The sequence below is a fragment of the Bombina bombina genome, chromosome 2, assembly GCF_027579735.1.
Source record: "Bombina bombina isolate aBomBom1 chromosome 2, aBomBom1.pri, whole genome shotgun sequence".
NCBI lineage: Eukaryota > Metazoa > Chordata > Amphibia > Anura > Bombinatoridae > Bombina > Bombina bombina.
Window position 1 is genome coordinate 1,181,610,739 of NC_069500.1, and position 18,504 is coordinate 1,181,629,242.

The window sequence follows — 18,504 nt, forward strand, 5'->3', positions numbered from 1 at the left end:
AAAGCATTACATGAATTCCAAAAAAGCATCAATAAAAGTTAATGGAGATCCATGAATGAAGCAGTTTCCTTGCTATCTTCAGAAATTCTTTTTAGCAATAACTGATTTCTGTACTACTATTCTTATTAAAAAGGCAATTTTATTTTTCGTATGAAAGGAAGTATATTGCATGCCATGGGCTATATGCATCAGTGACCAAAGTAGTTAATGGAATTTATGCACACTGGTTTTCAACCTATTTCTGCCTCATGCAACTTTGACCAAACTAAACATGGTGCCAGACCAACCTCTCTGTACAAGCTGTCATATACGCACAATCCTAGCACCTTAACAGCTATTATTACCAACAACAATTTAATGAACAATCCTTTTTGTGACCATTCAGGGCTTGCACGCAAGGATCTTCTTACAATCTGTATTATTTAGCTCTGTAGTGGAACATGGGGTTTTAAAGGGGGGAAAAAATATGAGTGCATTTCAGTTTAGAAAAAAATATAATGTGATGACAAAAAATGCTTCTAAAAACTGTCACTGTTGCAGGGACTAAAAAATCTGTCACGGTTTCTGTGATAGATTTAAGTGTGCACAGAACAAACATTTTCCTGTGGACAGAACAGCAAACCACATCAAGTTTTTCTGTGGGCAGGAGAACAAAGCATATCAAGATTTTCTGTGGGCAGGAGAACAAAGCATATTTGGATATGTACTGTGGGCAGGAGAACAAACAATGTCTGTATATGTTCTGTGCACAGAAGATCAAAGCATATCTGGATATGCTCTGTGCACAGGAGCGCAAAGCATATCTGGATGTGTTCCATGTACATATAGCAGCAATAACCTTTCAATTTGACTGTTATGGCTGTTAAATATGAAATATGGAATTTGATAAAAACTGTCTTTTTTTCATGAGGTGTCGATTCCACCTCTTATCCAGTATCCATACTATTTATACAGCACTCCATAGAAAAGAGAAAAAACAGCCGCTTCAGAGCTGTGCTGTGCCATATGGCTAGTATGGCTATTGGATAAGAGGTGGAATCGTCACCCCATGAAAAAAGACTGTTTTGTGAAGGGTGGCCGGACGGGGTCATGTAATAGAATGATTACCTAAATAAATTTAATGTTTGAGTGCATTGTCCATTAGAATTCATGAATGAAGGTACCGTATATTTTATTACATAGATTCATAATATCATTTCTTGCAGGTTAAACTTTACTATCACTTTAAGTATTATTTGCTTACTGACTGACAATCACACAGCTTTGTTGGTGATCAGAGAAAAACCTCTACAACTATGAAAACAAAACTTTGTTTTATTCAGGAACATTATGGACATGATTTGATTGTCCATTTAAGACTTCTTTAGCAATGATTTTTCATTCATGATTTAGCCAGATCAAACAATGGGAAACAACTTTCCAATTTACTTCTGTTATGCAATTTGCTTTATTCTCTTGATATAATTTGCTGAAGTTGTAGCAATACACTTCTGGGAGCTAGCTGGACACAGGTGAACCACTGGCGAGGCATATGTGTGCACCAATTAGCAGATAGCTCCCAGTAGCACATTGTTGCTCCTGGGCCTACCTAGGTATTCTTTTCAGCAAAGGATGCCAGGAAAACAAAGCAAATTAAATGATAGAAGTAAATTGGAAAGTTGTTTAACCTTTTAATGCCATTATGGCATTCTATTCTGTCCTAACTGCACCAGGTTTTAGCACTGTTAGGATGGAATAGAACGTTCTAGCCGTTTGGCTGTCCTAAAGCCAACGGCGCTTCCAGGATTCGATCGTGATCTCGAGGTCTTGCCTAGCGTCATAGGGACGCCCCCCTTGCCCAATCCTATCATTGAAATCTTGTGATCGTGTGCATGATCGCAGGGTTTCAATCTGTTTTCATCTGGAACGTTGTTCCGATGTAGACAAATTAACCCTGTCATCAAAGGGTTAAAATAGTATGCTGTATCTGAATCATGGGTCTCATGTCCCATTAATGAATCTGACCCTTCTTGAAAAAAGTAGGATACCCTTGGTTTATAATAAAACAAAATTGAATACATTAATTACGTGTGCGTGTGACGTTTGTTGAAACAAATGTAGAAATACCTTTTTGTCCATTCTTCTGAATGTTTTAAATACCTTGTTCAGTTTTATTTTGTGTCATTGATCAATTGGTTTGATCATTCATTCATTATTTATTCATTCTTTACAGGGCTTTGAGAACACACATGCTTTTCATATCTGTCTCATGAGTACTCAACATAATCCTATAATATAAAAGGCCAAGTGTGTTTGTCCGAAGCTGTCATGCGCAGTAGAGACAGCACGAGGACAAACATACTTGGCCTTCAACACACTGACCTGGCATCTGGGCCGAAGGTATGTGATGGGGGTAGGGCCAGACGTGACGTGGGAAGGGCCGGGCGTTACACAGACGGGACCGGGTGTGACGTGGGCGGGGCCGTGCAGACAGAAGAGAGAAACCTCAAAAGAGGGGGGATAGAGAGAGAGAGCAAAAGAGGGGAGAGGGAGGGAGAGAGACAGTAAAAGAGAGGATATAGAGAGGGGGAGAAAGGGGAGAGAGAGCGCAAAAGAGGGGAGAGAGAGCGCAAAAAAGAGGGGGGAAAGAGAGGGGGCAGAGAGAGAACAAAAGAGGGGAGAGGAAAGCAAAAGAGAGGGGGGATAGAGAGAGCAAAAGAGAGGGGGGGATAGAGAGAGCAAAAGAGAGGGGGATAGAGAGAGCAAAAGAAAGGGGGGACAGAGAGAGCAAGAGAGAGGGGAGAAAGAGAGCAAGAGAGAGGGGACAAAGAGCGCAAAAGAGAGGGGGGAGAGAGCACAAAAGAGAGGGGGGAGAGTGCAAAAGAAAGGGGCAGAGAGATAGCAAAATAGGGGAGATAGAGAGAGCAAAAGAGAGGGAGACAGCAAAAGAGAGGGGGAGAAAGGGGAGAGAGAGAGAGCAAAAGAGGGGGGAAAGAGAGGGGGCAGAGAGAGAGAGAGAGCAAAAGAGGGGAGAGGAGAGCAAAAGAGGGGGAGAGAGAGAGCAAAAAAGAGGGGGGATAGAAAGGGCAAAAGAGAGGGGGGATAGAGAGAGCAAAAGAGAGGGGGGTGGGAGAGAGCAAAAGAGAGGGGGGATAGAGAGAGCAAAAGAGAGGGGGGATAGAGAGAGCAAAAGAGAGGGTGGATAGAGAGAGCAAAATAAAGGGGGGATAGAGAGAGCAAAATAGAGGGGGATAGAGAGAGCAAAAGAGAGGGGGGATAGAGAGAGCAAAAGAAAGGGGGAGAGAGATAGCAAAATAGGGGAGATAGAGAGAGCAAAAGAGAGGGGGAGAAAGGGGGGAGAGAGAGCACAAAAAAGAGGGGGGAAAGGGAGGGGTCAGAGAGAAGAGAGAGCAAACGAGGGGAGAGAGAGCAAAAGAGAGGGGAGAAAGAGAGCAAAAGAGAGGGTGGAAAGAGCAAAAGAGAGGGAGAGAGAGGGGGAAAGAGACAGCAAAAGAGCGGGGGAGAGAGACAGCAAAAGAGCGGGGGAGAGACACAGCAAAAGAGCAGGGGGGGAGAGACAGCAAAAGAGAGAGGGAGAGGGGGGAGAGAGCAAAATAAAGGGGGAGAGAGCAAAATAAAGGGGGAGAGAGCAAAAGAGTGGCAGGGGAGAGAGCAAAAGAGTGGCGGAAGAGAGAGAACAAAAGAGCTGGGGAGACTGGGGAGAGAGACAACAAAAGAGCGGGGGAGAGAGACAGTAAAAGAGCGGGGGAGAGAGACAGCAAAAGAGCGGGGGGGGACGGCAAAAGAGGGGGAGAAGGACAGCAAAAGAGAGGTGGGAGAGAGAGAGCAAAAGAGAGGGGAGAAAGAGAGCAAAAGAGGGGGGATAGAGCAAAAGAGGGGGGAAAGAGAGAGCAAAAGAGGGGGGAAAGAGAGAGAAAAGGAGAGGGGAGAAAGAGAGCAAAAGAAAGGGGAGGGAGAGAGCAAAAGAGGGGCGATAAAGAGAGCAAAAGAGGGGGAAGAGAGAGAGCAAAAGAAAGGGGGGATAGAGAGAGAGCAAGGGGTGGAACCACTGTACTGCCAAAAATGGCCAGTGTACACAGGCTTTAGGACTAGTTTACAATAAAATGTGTATAAAAATAATGCTGATAAAAACAACTGTATCATTTTATATTGAAAACATTTTCAAATCCATAGAATGTTCCCTAAACCTGTAATGTGCAATCAAACTCTGAAGGTCCAATTTGTTCTAAACTTAATGAGACATTTTACTCAAAAATATTCTTATCCTCCTCATGAACAACCAACATTTAAAAATGTTGTACAGGCTTCATAGATTTAAAGGGACAGTCAAGTCCAAAAAAAAGTTCATGATTCAAATAGGGCATGTAATTTTAAACAACTTTCCAATGTACTTTTATCACAAATGTTGCTTTGTTCTCTTGGTATTCTTAGTTGAAAGCTAATCCTTGGAGGTTCATATGCTAATTTCTTAGACATTGAAGGCCGCCTCAATCTAAATGCATTTTAATAGTTTTTCACCACTAGAGGGCATTAGTTCATGTGTTTCATATAGATAACATTGAGCTCATGCACATGAATTTACCATGTAGTCAGCTCTGATTGGCTAAAATGCAAGTCTGTCAAAAGAACTGAAATAAGGGGGCAGTCTGCTGAGGCTTAGATACAAGGTAATTACAGAGGTAAAACGTGTATAATTTTAACTGTTGGTAATGCAAAACTGGGGAATTGGTAATTAAGGGATTATCTATCTTTTAAAACAACACAAATTCTGGTGTTGACTGTCCCTTTAAGTTAAAACTAATGCAGAAGCATCAGTTTTGTTTAATGCTTTTGGCTTATACTTTCTGCTATAGGTCGTTTGCTGGAAGTTACAAATGGAAGTGATACTGCTGTCCGGTTTAAATGCCACTCTTTCATGTGATTTGTATATATTGTTTGAGTACATCATCTCTATGAACTGGAAGTAGCTGCAGTAACAACTGAATGTAATCTGGCCTATTTACCATTATCAATAGTGTTGGGAGAAACTGTAGACAGGGACAGGAACTGGGTATTCATTTTCACTATGATGGGCCATTTTCAGGGTTTTGGTTTGGTTTATGCTTTTTTTTTGTCTCTTAGATTCTCACAATATTTTCAATGCCCTAAAAGGTTCCCATGGCTGAATTAGTTTAGCAAACACTGTATTAGATTGTATAAAACAACGTTCGTGACTCTGCATGATCATCACGTAAAATGTACAAAAACTTAATGATGCATAAAAGAGGAATTGTGGGTAAGTTTGTACAATTCATTTAAATCTTGCTCTTCCTTTGCAGGTGATGTGTCGCCTATCAGCATGTCACCAATCAGCCAGTCACAGTTCATTCCTCTCGGGGAAATCTTATGCTTGGCCATCTCCGCTATGAATTCTGCAAGAAAACCTGTCACGCAAGAAGCACTAATGGAGCACTTGACAACCTGCTTTCCAGGTAACAAAAGGCCATAAAAGGGTGTTAACACTTCTTCCTTTATCTCCTTTGTGAAAAGTGCAATCTATAGTTCAGCATTTCAGGCCCTGCATATATTTGCCTTTGTTACTTCGGTTTTCTTCTTCAAGTAATCTTGATGGAGCTTTAAAAGGGACAGTAAAAACGTTAAGATTTTGATATACAATATGTGTGGAGTAAAACAACTTTGCACTATACGTTTAATATTTATTTTGGCCCCTTCTACTGTAATGCAAGTCTGAAAATAAGAGTTTTCCAATTGTGACAGCTGGGATAGAACATGACAGGCTTCACAAGGTTAAAGGGCATAAAACCCAACATTGTCTTTCATGATTCATATAGAGCATAAGATTTCAAACAACAAGCTCGGGAGTGTGCACGTATCTGCAGCACTATATGGCAGCAGTTTTGCAACAATGTTATTATTATTATTATTATCATCAGGTATTTGTAAAGCGCCAACAGGTTCCGCAGCGCTATTGTTATACATTAGCAAGAGCACTAGATGGCAGCACTATTTCCTGTAATGTAGTGCTTCAGGCATGTGTCTGCTACCAATCTAGATATCTCTTCAACAAAGAATAACATGAGAACAAATTTGATAATAGACGTAAACTTTAAACTTTTTAAAATTGTGTTCGCTATCTGAATAATGAAAGAACAATTTGGGGTTTTATGTCCCTTTAACTCTGCTACAAATCTGTCCCTAATTGACTTACAAAGAGATCATCAGATAAAGAGCTGCAAAACAATGAAGATTTTGCTAACGTTATGACTGCCGCTAGCATTGTCTACTCTAGTAACAAAACTTGATTGGCTCTACAAATAGGGCAAGTGGTGGGTGGAGTTTGGGTATTAAAACAATTGCAGCAAACACGATTTTAACTCATTCAAAAGATTTTCAAACTCACACTCTATGTTAATATATTGCAACACTGCAGAAAAAGCTTGTAATTAGGTGTTTACTGTACCTTTTAATGTCAAGGGGGCTTGGAATATCCTTTTAAAGAGCTGTGTTTTTCATAAGCTTAAAACATATTTCTGTGAAAACAGCAACCATCCTTCTACTACTGCTCTCCAAATGTGCGTCAGTATGCATTACCGCAGGCTGTGGCTGGGGATTATGTACAGGCCCACTATAAAGCAGCAGGGATGTGCACTCTCACTTCCATATCGTCTGCCAGGGTGCTAGGGGATATTGATAATAGTAATGAAAGAGACTTGCACTCGCTGGTACTTTTCAACAAATCTTTACTGTGACCGTGTATCATTTCGGGGATAATGTATTCCCTTCCTTACAGTGTGTGTGTGTGTGTATGTGTATATATATGTGTGTGTGTATATATATATATATATATATATATAACAACAAGAGCAGGGAAAGCGTTGGTGATCAGAATGAAAAAATAGTTATGGTATTATTTAAAAAAAAATATATATATATACGTATATAAGTGAAAAGCTGTTTAATCCAAGCATCAATAAATGCTATTCAAATGTACAGTCCAGAATATTAAATCCCAGAGTAAAGAACGATCATCTCACACCCAGCTGGATGTACACTTACTTGAGAAAAGCTCAATCCTTATGAGGTAAGTTGTACGCAACGATCTGGCCCTCCCAGAGTATGGTTAGTGATGTCAACAGGACTCCACCTCCTTGAATCTGTATCTCACTGGTATTAGAAACTTTCTCTCTCTGGCTGGATCCAGTATTGGGACTGTGTTGATTTTAGAGACTGCATTTTTACTTTTTGTTTCCTACTCATTTTGTGAAAAACTGCCTGTATATACCTCATAACTTTGAGGTTAAATATTGTGAGTGTGACACTTTATTCTTTTAGCTGATTTTTACTTTATTAAACGGTGTTATGCTATGATGGTCTCTTTGCTTGTACTTCTGTCTCCCCATCTGTGATAACATTTTCCTGATATAAGGAGCTTTGAGAGGAAGTTTCTAATGCCAGTGGGATACAGATTCAATAATTATATATGTATATTTCTCTTGTTAAGTGTATCCAGTCCACGGATCATCCATTACTTATGGGATATTAACTCCTCCCAACAGGAAGTGCAAGAGGATTCACCCAGCAGAGCTGCTATATAGCTCCTCCCCTAACTGCCATTACCAGTCATTCTCTTGCACCCAACGAATAGATAGGATGTGTGAGAGGACTGTGGTGATTATACTTAGTTTCATACCTTCAATCAAAAGTTTGTTATTTTATAATAGCACCGGAGTGTGTTATTCCTTCTCTGGTAGAATTTGAAGAAGAATCTACCTGAGTTTTTCTATGATTTTAGCCGGAGTAGTTAAGATCATATTGCTGTTTCTCGGCCATCTGAGGAGAGGTAAACTTCAGATCAGGGGACAGCGGGCAGATTAATCTGCAAAGAGGTATGTAGCAGCTTATTATTTTCTGACAATGGAATTGATGAGAAAATTCTGCCATACCGATATAATGTAAACTCAGCCTTAAATGCAGTAGCAGCAACTGGTATCAGGCTGTCATGTATGTATATTTTACACTTCAGTATTCTGGGGAATGGCACTTCACTGGAATTATACTGTATGCATAAAACTTTAGCCTAATTTGCAGGGACTAGCAACAGGCTTTTTAATAACACTCAATTTATTAATGTTAAACGTTTTTTGCTGGCATGTAAAATCGTTTAATTTTCTGAGGTACTGGGTGAAAAAATGTTTTGGGCACTATTTTTTTCCACTTGGCAGTCGTTTTATTTAATTTATGACAGTTTACTGATCTTTCTTTTCTGCTATCAGGGTTAGTTATCCTTTGCTAATGGGAGCAATCCTTTGCTAAAATTGTGTTTTTTACAAAGATTTGATGCTATAACTTTTCAGTTTATTAATTTTCAACTGTCATAACTTTTTCTGTGCTTCTTATAGGCACAGTACGTTTTCATATTATAGTAAATTACTTGAAAAGTATTTCCAAGTTGCTAGTTTATTTGCTAGTGTTTTAAACATGTCTGATTCAGAGGAAGATATCTGTGCTATATGTGCTAAAGCCAAAGTGGAGCCCAATAGAAATTTATGTACTAACTGTATTGATGCTACTTTAAATAAAAGTCAATCTGTACAAATTGAACATATTTCACCAAACAACGAGGGGAGAGTTATGCCGACTAACTCGCCTCACGTGTCAGTACCTGCATCTCCCGCTCGGGAGGTGCGTGATATTGTAGCGCCGAGTACATCTGGGCGGCCATTACAAATCACATTACAGGATATGGCTACTGTTATGACTGAAGTTTTGGCTAAATTACCAGAACTAAGAGGTAAGCGTGATCACTCTGGGGTGAGAACAGAGTGCGCTGATAATATTAGGGCCATGTCAGACACTGCGTCACAATTTGCAGAACATGAGGACGGAGAGCTTCATTCTGCGGGTGACGGTTCTGATCCAAACAAACTGGATTCAGATATTTCAAATTTTAAATTTAAGCTGGAAAACCTCCGTGTATTACTAGGGGAGGTGTTAGCGGCTCTGAATGATTGTAACACAGTTGCAATACCAGAGAAAATGTGTAGGTTGGATAAATATTTTGCGGTACCGGCGAGTACTGACGTTTTTCCTATACCTAAGAGACTTACTGAAATTGTTACTAAGGAGTGGGATAGACCCGGTGTGCCGTTCTCACCCCCTCCGATATTTAGAAAGATGTTTCCAATAGACGCCACCACACGGGACTTATGGCAAACGGTCCCTAAGGTGGAGGGAGCAGTTTCTACTTTAGCTAAGCGTACCACTATCCCGGGGGAGGATAGCTGTGCCTTTTCAGATCCAATGGATAAAAAGTTAGAGGGTTACCTTAAGAAAATGTTTGTTCAACAAGGTTTTATATTGCAACCTCTTGCATGCATTGCGCCTGTCACGGCTGCAGCAGCATTTTGGTTTGAGTCTCTGGAAGAGACACTTGAATCAGCTCCATTAGATGAGATTACACACAAGCTTAAAGCCCTTAAGTTAGCTAACTCATTTATTTCAGATGCCGTAGTACATTTAACTAAACTTACGGCTAAGAATTCCGGATTCGCCATTCAGGCACGCAGAGCACTGTGGCTAAAATCCTGGTCAGCTGACGTTACTTCTAAATCTAAATTGCTTAATATACCTTTCTCCAACATAGGTGTGTCCGGTCCACGGCGTCATCCTTACTTGTGGGATATTCTCTTCCCCAACAGGAAATGGCAAAGAGCCCAGCAAAGCTGGTCACATGATCCCTCCTAGGCTCCGCCTACCCCAGTCATTCTCTTTGCCGTTGTACAGGCAACATCTCCACGGAGATGGCTTAGAGTTTTTTAGTGTTTAACTGTAGTTTTTATTATTCAATCAAGAGTTTGTTATTTTAAAATAGTGCTGGTATGTACTATTTACTCTGAAACAGAAAAGAGATGAAGATTTCTGTTTGTAAGAGGAAAATGATTTTAGCAACCGTTACTAAAATCCATGGCTGTTCCACACAGGACTGTTGAGAGGAATTAACTTCAGTTGGGGGAACAGTGAGCAGTCTTTTGCTGCTTGAGGTATGACACATTCTAACAAGACGATGTAATGCTGGAAGCTGTCATTTTCCCTATGGGATCCGGTAAGCCATTTTTATTCAGACAGTAAATAAGGGCTTCACAAGGGCTTATTAAGACTGTAGACATTTTCTGGGCTAAATCGATTCATATATACACATATTTAGCCTTGAGGAATCATTTAATCTGGGTATTTTTGTAAAATAATATCGGCAGGCACTGTTTTAGACACCTTATTCTCTAGGGGCTTTCCCTAATCTTAGGCAGAGCCTCATTTTCGCGCCGGTATTGCGCACTTGTTTTTGAGAAGCATGACATGCAGTCGCATGTGTGAGGAGCTCTGATACATAGAAAAGACTTTCTGAAGGCGTCATTTGGTATCGTATTCCCCTTTGGGCTTGGTTGGGTCTCAGCAAAGCAGATACCAGGGACTGTAAAGGGGTTAAATGTAAAAACGGCTCCGGTTCCGTTATTTTAAGAGAAATTTTGGTGAATTTTGAACAATTCCTTCATACTTTTTCGCAATTGCAGTAATAAAGTGTGTTCAGTTTAAAATTTAAAGTGACAGTAACGGTTTTATTTTAAAACGTTTTTTGTACTTTGTTATCAAGTTTATGCCTGTTTAACATGTCTGAACTACCAGATAGACTGTGTTCTGAATGTGGGGAAGCCAAGGTTCCTTCTCATTTAAATAGATGTGATTTATGTGACACTGAAAATGATGCCCAAGATGATTCCTCAAGTGAGGGGAGTAAGCATGGTACTGCATCATTCCCTCCTTCGTCTACACCAGTCTTGCCCACTCAGGAGGCCCCTAGTACATCTAGCGCGCCAATACTCCTTACTATGCAACAATTAACGGCTGTAATGGATAATTCTATCAAAAACATTTTAGCCAAAATGCCCACTTATCAGCGTAAGCGCGACTGCTCTGTTTTAGATACTGAAGAGCATGAGGACGCTGATGATAATGGTTCTGAAATGCCCCTACACCAGTCTGAGGGGGCCAGGGAGGTTTTGTCTGAGGGAGAAATTTCAGATTCAGGGAAAATTTCTCAACAAGCGGAACCCGATGTGATTACATTTAAATTTAAGTTGGAACATCTCCGCGCTCTGCTTAAGGAGGTATTATCCACTCTGGATGATTGTGAGAATTTGATCATCCCAGAGAAACTATGTAAAATGGACAAGTTCCTAGAGGTCCCGGGGCTCCCAGAAGCTTTTCCTATACCCAAGCGGGTGGCGGACATTGTAAATAAAGAATGGGAAAGGCCCGGTATACCTTTCGTCCCTCCCCCCATATTTAAAAAATTGTTTCCTATGGTCGACCCCAGAAAGGACTTATGGCAGACAGTCCCCAAGGTCGAGGGAGCGGTTTCTACTTTAAACAAACGCACCACTATACCCATAGAAGATAGTTGTGCTTTCAAAGATCCTATGGATAAAAAATTAGAAGGTTTGCTTAAAAAGATGTTTGTTCAGCAAGGTTACCTTCTACAACCAATTTCATGCATTGTCCCTGTCACTACAGCCGCGTGTTTCTGGTTCGATGAGCTAGTAAAGGCGATCGATAGTGATTCTCCTCCTTATGAGGAGATTATGGACAGAATCCGTGCTCTCAAATTGGCTAATTCTTTCACCCTAGACGCCACTTTGCAATTGGCTAGGTTAGCGGCGAAAAATTCTGGGTTTGCTATTGTGGCGCGCAGAGCGCTTTGGTTGAAATCTTGGTCAGCGGATGCGTCTTCCAAGAACAAACTACTTAACATTCCTTTCAAGGGGAAAACGCTGTTTGGCCCTGACTTGAAAGAGATTATCTCTGATATCACTGGGGGTAAGGGCCACGCCCTTCCTCAGGATAGGTCTTTCAAGGCCAAAAATAAACCTAATTTTCGTCCCTTTCGTAGGAACGGACCAGCCCCAAGTGCTACGTCCTCTAAGCAAGAGGGTAATACTTCTCAAGCCAAGCCAGCCTGGAGACCAATGCAAGGCTGGAACAAGGGAAAGCAGGCCAAGAAACCTGCCACTGCTACCAAGACAGCATGAAATGTTGGCCCCCGATCCGGGACCGGATCTGGTGGGGGGCAGACTCTCTCTCTTCGCTCAGGCTTGGGCAAGAGATGTTCTGGATCCTTGGGCGCTAGAAATAGTCTCCCAAGGTTATCTTCTGGAATTCAAGGGGCTTCCCCCAAGGGGGAGGTTCCACAGGTCTCAATTGTCTTCAGACCACATAAAGAGACAGGCATTCTTACATTGTGTAGAAGACCTGTTAAAAATGGGAGTGATTCATCCTGTTCCATTAGGAGAACAAGGGATGGGGTTCTACTCCAATCTGTTCATAGTTCCCAAAAAAGAGGGAACGTTCAGACCAATCTTAGATCTCAAGATCTTAAACAAGTTTCTCAAGGTTCCATCGTTCAAAATGGAAACCATTCGAACAATTCTTCCTTCCATCCAGGAAGGTCAATTCATGACCACGGTGGATTTAAAGGATGCGTATCTACATATTCCTATCCACAAGGAACATCATCGGTTCCTAAGGTTCGCATTCCTGGACAAGCATTACCAGTTCGTGGCGCTTCCTTTCGGATTAGCCACTGCTCCAAGGATTTTCACAAAGGTACTAGGGTCCCTTCTAGCGGTACTAAGACCAAGGGGCATTGCAGTAGTTCCTTACTTGGACGACATTCTGATTCAAGCGTCGTCCCTTCCTCAAGCAAAGGCTCACACGGACATAGTCCTGGCCTTTCTCAGATCTCACGGATGGAAAGTGAACGTGGAAAAGAGTTCTCTATCTCCGTCGACAAGGGTTCCCTTCTTGGGAACAATAATAGACTCCTTAGAAATGAGGATTTTTCTGACAGAGGCCAGAAAAACAAAACTTCCAAACTCTTGTCAAACACTTCATTCCGTTCCTCTTCCTTCCATAGCGCAGTGCATGGAAGTAATAGGTTTGATGGTAGCGGCAATGGACATAGTTCCTTTTGCGCGCATTCATCTAAGACCATTACAACTGTGCATGCTCAGTCAGTGGAATGGGGACTATACAGACTTGTCTCCGAAGATACAAGTAAATCAGAGGACCAGAGACTCACTCCGTTGGTGGCTGTCCCTGGACAACCTGTCACAAGGGATGACCTTCCGCAGACCAGAGTGGGTCATTGTCACGACCGACGCCAGTCTGATGGGCTGGGGCGCGGTCTGGGGACCCCTGAAAGCTCAGGGTCTTTGGTCTCGGGAAGAATCTCTTCTACCGATAAATATTCTGGAACTGAGAGCGATATTCAATGCTCTCAAGGCTTGGCCTCAGCTAGCAAAGGCCAAGTTCATACGGTTTCAATCAGACAACATGACGACTGTTGCGTACATCAACCATCAGGGGGGAACAAGGAGTTCCCTGGCGATGGAAGAAGTGACCAAAATCATTCAATGGGCGGAGACTCACTCCTGCCACCTGTCTGCAATCCACATCCCAGGAGTGGAAAATTGGGAAGCGGATTTTCTGAGTCGTCAGACATTACATCCGGGGGAGTGGGAACTCCATCCGGAAATCTTTGCCCAAATTACATTCCCGCCGTTTCCTCTCATCCCCAGGCTGGTAGCCAGGATCAATCAGGAGAGGGCGTCGGTGATCTTGATAGCTCCTGCGTGGCCACGCAGGACTTGGTATGCAGATCTGGTGAATATGTCATCGGCTCCACCATGGAGGCTACCTTTGAGACGAGACCTTCTTGTTCAAGGTCCGTTCGAACATCCGAATCTGGTCTCACTCCAGCTGACTGCTTGGAGATTGAACGCTTGATCTTATCAAAACGAGGGTTCTCAGATTCTGTTATTGATACTCTTGTTCAGGCCAGAAAGCCTGTAACTAGAATAATTTACCACAAAATATGGAAAAAATATTTCTGTTGGTGTGAATCTAAAGGATTCCCTTGGGACAAGGTAAAGATTCCTAAGTTTCTATCCTTTCTTCAAGAAGGATTGGAGAAAGGATTATCTGCAAGTTCCTTGAAGGGACAGATTTCTGCCTTGTCTGTGTTACTTCACAAAAAGCTGGCAGCTGTGCCAGATGTTCAAGCCTTTGTTCAGGCTCTGGTTAGAATCAAGCCTGTTTACAAACCTTTGACTCCTCCTTGGAGTCTCAACTTAGTTCTTTCAGTTCTTCAGGGGGTTCCGTTTGAACCCTTACATTCCGTTGATATTAAGTTATTATCTTGGAAAGTTTTGTTTTTGGTTGCAATTTCTTCTGCTAGAAGAGTTTCAGAATTATCTGCTCTGCAGTGTTCTCCTTATCTGGTGTTCCATGCAGATAAGGTGGTTTTACGTACTAAACCTGGTTTTCTTCCAAAAGTTGTTTCTAACAAAAACATTAACCAGGAGATAGTCGTGCCTTCTTTGTGTCCGAAACCAGTTTCGAAGAAGGAACGTTTGTTGCACAATTTGGATGTTGTTCGCGCTCTAAAATTCTATTTAGATGCTACAAAGGATTTTAGACAAACATCTTCCTTGTTTGTTGTTTATTCTGGTAAAAGGAGAGGTCAAAAAGCAACTTCTACCTCTCTCTCTTTTTGGATTAAAAGCATCATCAGATTGGCTTATGTGACTGCCGGACGGCAGCCTCCTGAAAGAATCACAGCTCATTCCACTAGGGCTGTGGCTTCCACATGGGCCTTCAAGAACGAGGCTTCTGTTGATCAGATATGTAGGGCAGCGACTTGGTCTTCACTGCACACTTTTACCAAATTTTACAAGTTTGATACTTTTGCTTCTTCTGAGGCTATTTTTGGGAGAAAGGTTTTGCAAGCCATGGTGCCTTCCATTTAGGTGACCTGATTTGCTCCCTCCCTTCATCCGTGTCCTAAAGCTTTGGTATTGGTTCCCACAAGTAAGGATGACGCCGTGGACCGGACACACCTATGTTGGAGAAAACAGAATTTATGTTTACCTGATAAATTACTTTCTCCAACGGTGTGTCCGGTCCACGGCCCGCCCTGGTTTTTTAATCAGGTCTGATAATTTATTTTCTTTAACTACAGTCACCACGGTATCATATGGTTTCTCCTATGCAAATATTCCTCCTTAACGTCGGTCGAATGACTGGGGTAGGCGGAGCCTAGGAGGGATCATGTGACCAGCTTTGCTGGGCTCTTTGCCATTTCCTGTTGGGGAAGAGAATATCCCACAAGTAAGGATGACGCCGTGGACCGGACACACCGTTGGAGAAAGTAATTTATCAGATAAACATAAATTCTGTTTTCAAAGGGCAGACCTTATTCGGGCCCGGGTTGAAAGAAATTATCGCTGACATTACAGGAGGTAAAGGCCATGCCCTGCCTCAAGACAGAGCCAAACCTAAGGCTAGACAGTCTAATTTTCGTTCCTTTCGTAATTTCAAAGCAGGAGCAGCATCAACTTCCTCTGCACCAAAACAGGAAGGAGCTGTTGCTCGCTACAGACAAGGCTGGAGACCTAACCAGCCCTGGAACAAGGGCAAGCAGGCCAGGAAACCTGCTGCTGCCCCTAAGACAGCATGAATCGAGGGCCCCCGATCCGGGAACGGATCTAGTGGGGGGCAGACTTTCTCTCTTCGCCCAGGCTTGGGCAAGAGATGTCCAGGATCCCTGGGCGTTAGAGATCATATCTCAGGGATACCTTCTAGACTTCAAATTCTCTCCCCCAAGAGGGAGATTTCATCTGTCAAGGTTCTCAACAAACCAAATAAAGAAAGAGGCGTTTCTACGCTGCGTGGGAGTGATCCATCCGGTTCCGCGGTCGGAACAAGGACAAGGGTTTTACTCAAATCTGTTTGTGGTTCCCAAAAAAGAGGGAACTTTCAGGCCAATCTTGGATTTAAAGATCCTAAACAAATTCCTAAGAGTTCCATCGTTCAAAATGGAAACTCTTCGGACAATTTTACCCATGATCCAAAAGGGTCAGTACATGACCACAGTGGATTTAAAGGATGCTTACCTTCACATACCGATTCACAAAGATCATTACCGGTATCTAAGGTTTGCCTTTCTAGACAGGCATTACCAGTTTGTAGCTCTTCCATTCGGATTGGCTACGGCTCCGAGAATCTTCACAAAGGTTCTGGGTGCTCTTCTGGCGGTACTAAGACCGCGAGGAATTGCGGTAGCTCCGTACCTAGACGACATTCTGATACAAGCTTCAAGCTTTCAAACTGCCAAGTCTCATACAGAGTTAGTACTGGCATTTCTAAGGTCACATGGATGGAAGGTGAACGAAAAGAAGAGTTCTCTCTTTCCACTCACAAGAGTTCCCTTCTTGGGGACTCTTATAGATTCTGTAGAAATGAAGATTTACCTGACAGAAGACAGGTTAACAAAGCTTCAAAATGCATGCCGTGTCCTTCATTCCTTTCAACACCCGTCAGTAGCTCAATGCATGGAGGTGATCGGCTTAATGGTAGCAGCAATGGACATAGTACCCTTTGCACGCCTACATCTCAGACCGCTGCAATTGTGCATGCTAAGTCAGTGGAATGGGGATTACTCAGACTTGTCCCCTACTCTGAATCTGGATCAAGAGACCAGAAATTCTCTTCTATGGTGGCTTTCTCGGCCACATCTGTCCAGGGGGATGCCATTCAGCAGGCCGGACTGGACAATTGTAACAACAGACGCCAGCCTACTAGGTTGGGGCGCTGTCTGGAATTCTCTGAAGGCTCAGGGACAATGGAATCAGGAGGAGAGTCTCCTACCAATAAACATTCTGGAATTGAGAGCAGTTCTCAATGCCCTTCTGGCTTGGCCCCAGTTAACAACTCGGGGGTTCATCAGGTTTCAGTCGGACAACATCACGACTGTAGCTTACATCAACCATCAGGGAGGGACAAGAAGCTCCCTAGCAATGATGGAAGTATCAAAGATAATTCGCTGGGCAGAGTCTCACTCTTGCCACCTGTCAGCAATCCACATCCCGGGAGTGGAGAACTGGGAGGCGGATTTCTTAAGTCGTCAGACTTTTCATCCGGGGGAGTGGGAACTTCATCCGGAGGTCTTTGCCCAAATACTTCGACGTTGGGGCAAACCAGAGATAGATCTCATGGCGTCTCGACAGAACGCCAAGCTTCCTCGTTACGGGTCCAGATCCAGGGATCCGGGAGCGGTTCTGATAGATGCTTTGACAGCACCTTGGACCTTCAGGATGGCTTATGTGTTTCCACCCTTCCCGATGCTTCCTCGATTGATTGCCAGAATCAAACAGGAGAGAGCATCAGTGATTCTAATAGCGCCTGCATGGCCACGCAGGACTTGGTATGCAGATCTAGTGGACATGTCATCCTGTCCACCTTGGTCGCTACCTCTGAAACAGGACCTTCTGATCCAGGGTCCCTTCAAACATCAAAATCTAATTTCTCTGAAGCTGACTGCTTGGAAATTGAACGCTTGATTTTATCAAAACGTGGTTTTTCTGAGTCAGTTATTGATACCTTAATACAGGCTAGGAAGCCTGTTACCAGAAAGATTTACCATAAGATATGGCGCAAATACTTATATTGGTGCGAATCCAAGAGTTACTCATGGAGTAAGGTTAGGATTCCGAGGATATTGTCTTTTCTACAAGAAGGTTTAGAAAAGGGTTTATCCGCTAGTTCCTTAAAGGGACAGATTTCAGCTCTGTCCATTCTTTTACACAAACGTCTGTCAGAAGTTCCGGACGTTCAAGCTTTTTGTCAGGCTTTAGCTAGGATCAAGCCTGTGTTTAAAACTGTTGCTCCACCATGGAGTTTGAATTTAGTTCTTAATGTTTTACAGGGGGTTCCGTTTGAACCCCTTCATTCCATTGATATCAAGTTGTTATCTTGGAAAGTTCTGTTTTTAATGGCGATTTCCTCGGCTCAAAGAGTCTCTGAGTTATCTGCCTTACATTGTGATTCTCCTTATCTGATTTTTCATTCAGACAAGGTAGTTCTGCGTACTAAACCTGGGTTCCTACCTAAGGTGGTCACTAACAGGAATATCAATCAAGAGATTGTGGTTCCATCTTTGTGTCCTAATCCTTCTTCAAAAAAGGAACGTCTGCTACACAATCTAGATGTAGTCCGTGCCCTGAAATTTTATCTACAGGCAACTAAGGATTTTCGACAAACGTCTTCCCTGTTTGTCGTTTATTCTGGTCAGAGGAGAGGTCAAAAAGCTTCGGCTACCTCTCTCTCCTTTTGGCTTCGTAGCATAATACGGTTAGCCTATGAGACTGCTGGACAGCAGCCTCCTGAAAGAATTACAGCACATTCTACTAGAGCTGTGGCTTCCACTTGGGCCTTTAAGAATGAGGCTTCTGTTGAACAGATTTGCAAGGCTGCAACTTGGTCTTCTCTTCATACTTTTTCCAAATTTTACAAATTTGACACTTTTGCTTCTTCGGAGGCTGTTTTTGGGAGAAAGGTTCTTCAGGCAGTGGTTCCTTCCGTATAAAGAGCCTGCCTGTCCCTCCCGTCATC

General features: G+C 42.7%; 1 protein-coding gene across 3 annotated transcripts in view; it reads left to right on the top strand.

The window, feature by feature from the left end:
• STOX2 (storkhead box 2) overlaps positions 1–18,504 on the top strand; it is a 276,468-nt gene that overhangs the window by 145,137 nt on the left and 112,827 nt on the right. For all 3 annotated transcript variants that reach the window (XM_053703867.1, XM_053703869.1, XM_053703870.1), the window contains exon 2: positions 5,319–5,471. In XM_053703867.1, the coding sequence (XP_053559842.1) occupies positions 5,319–5,471 (153 nt within the window). The remainder of the gene's footprint in view (positions 1–5,318; positions 5,472–18,504) is intronic.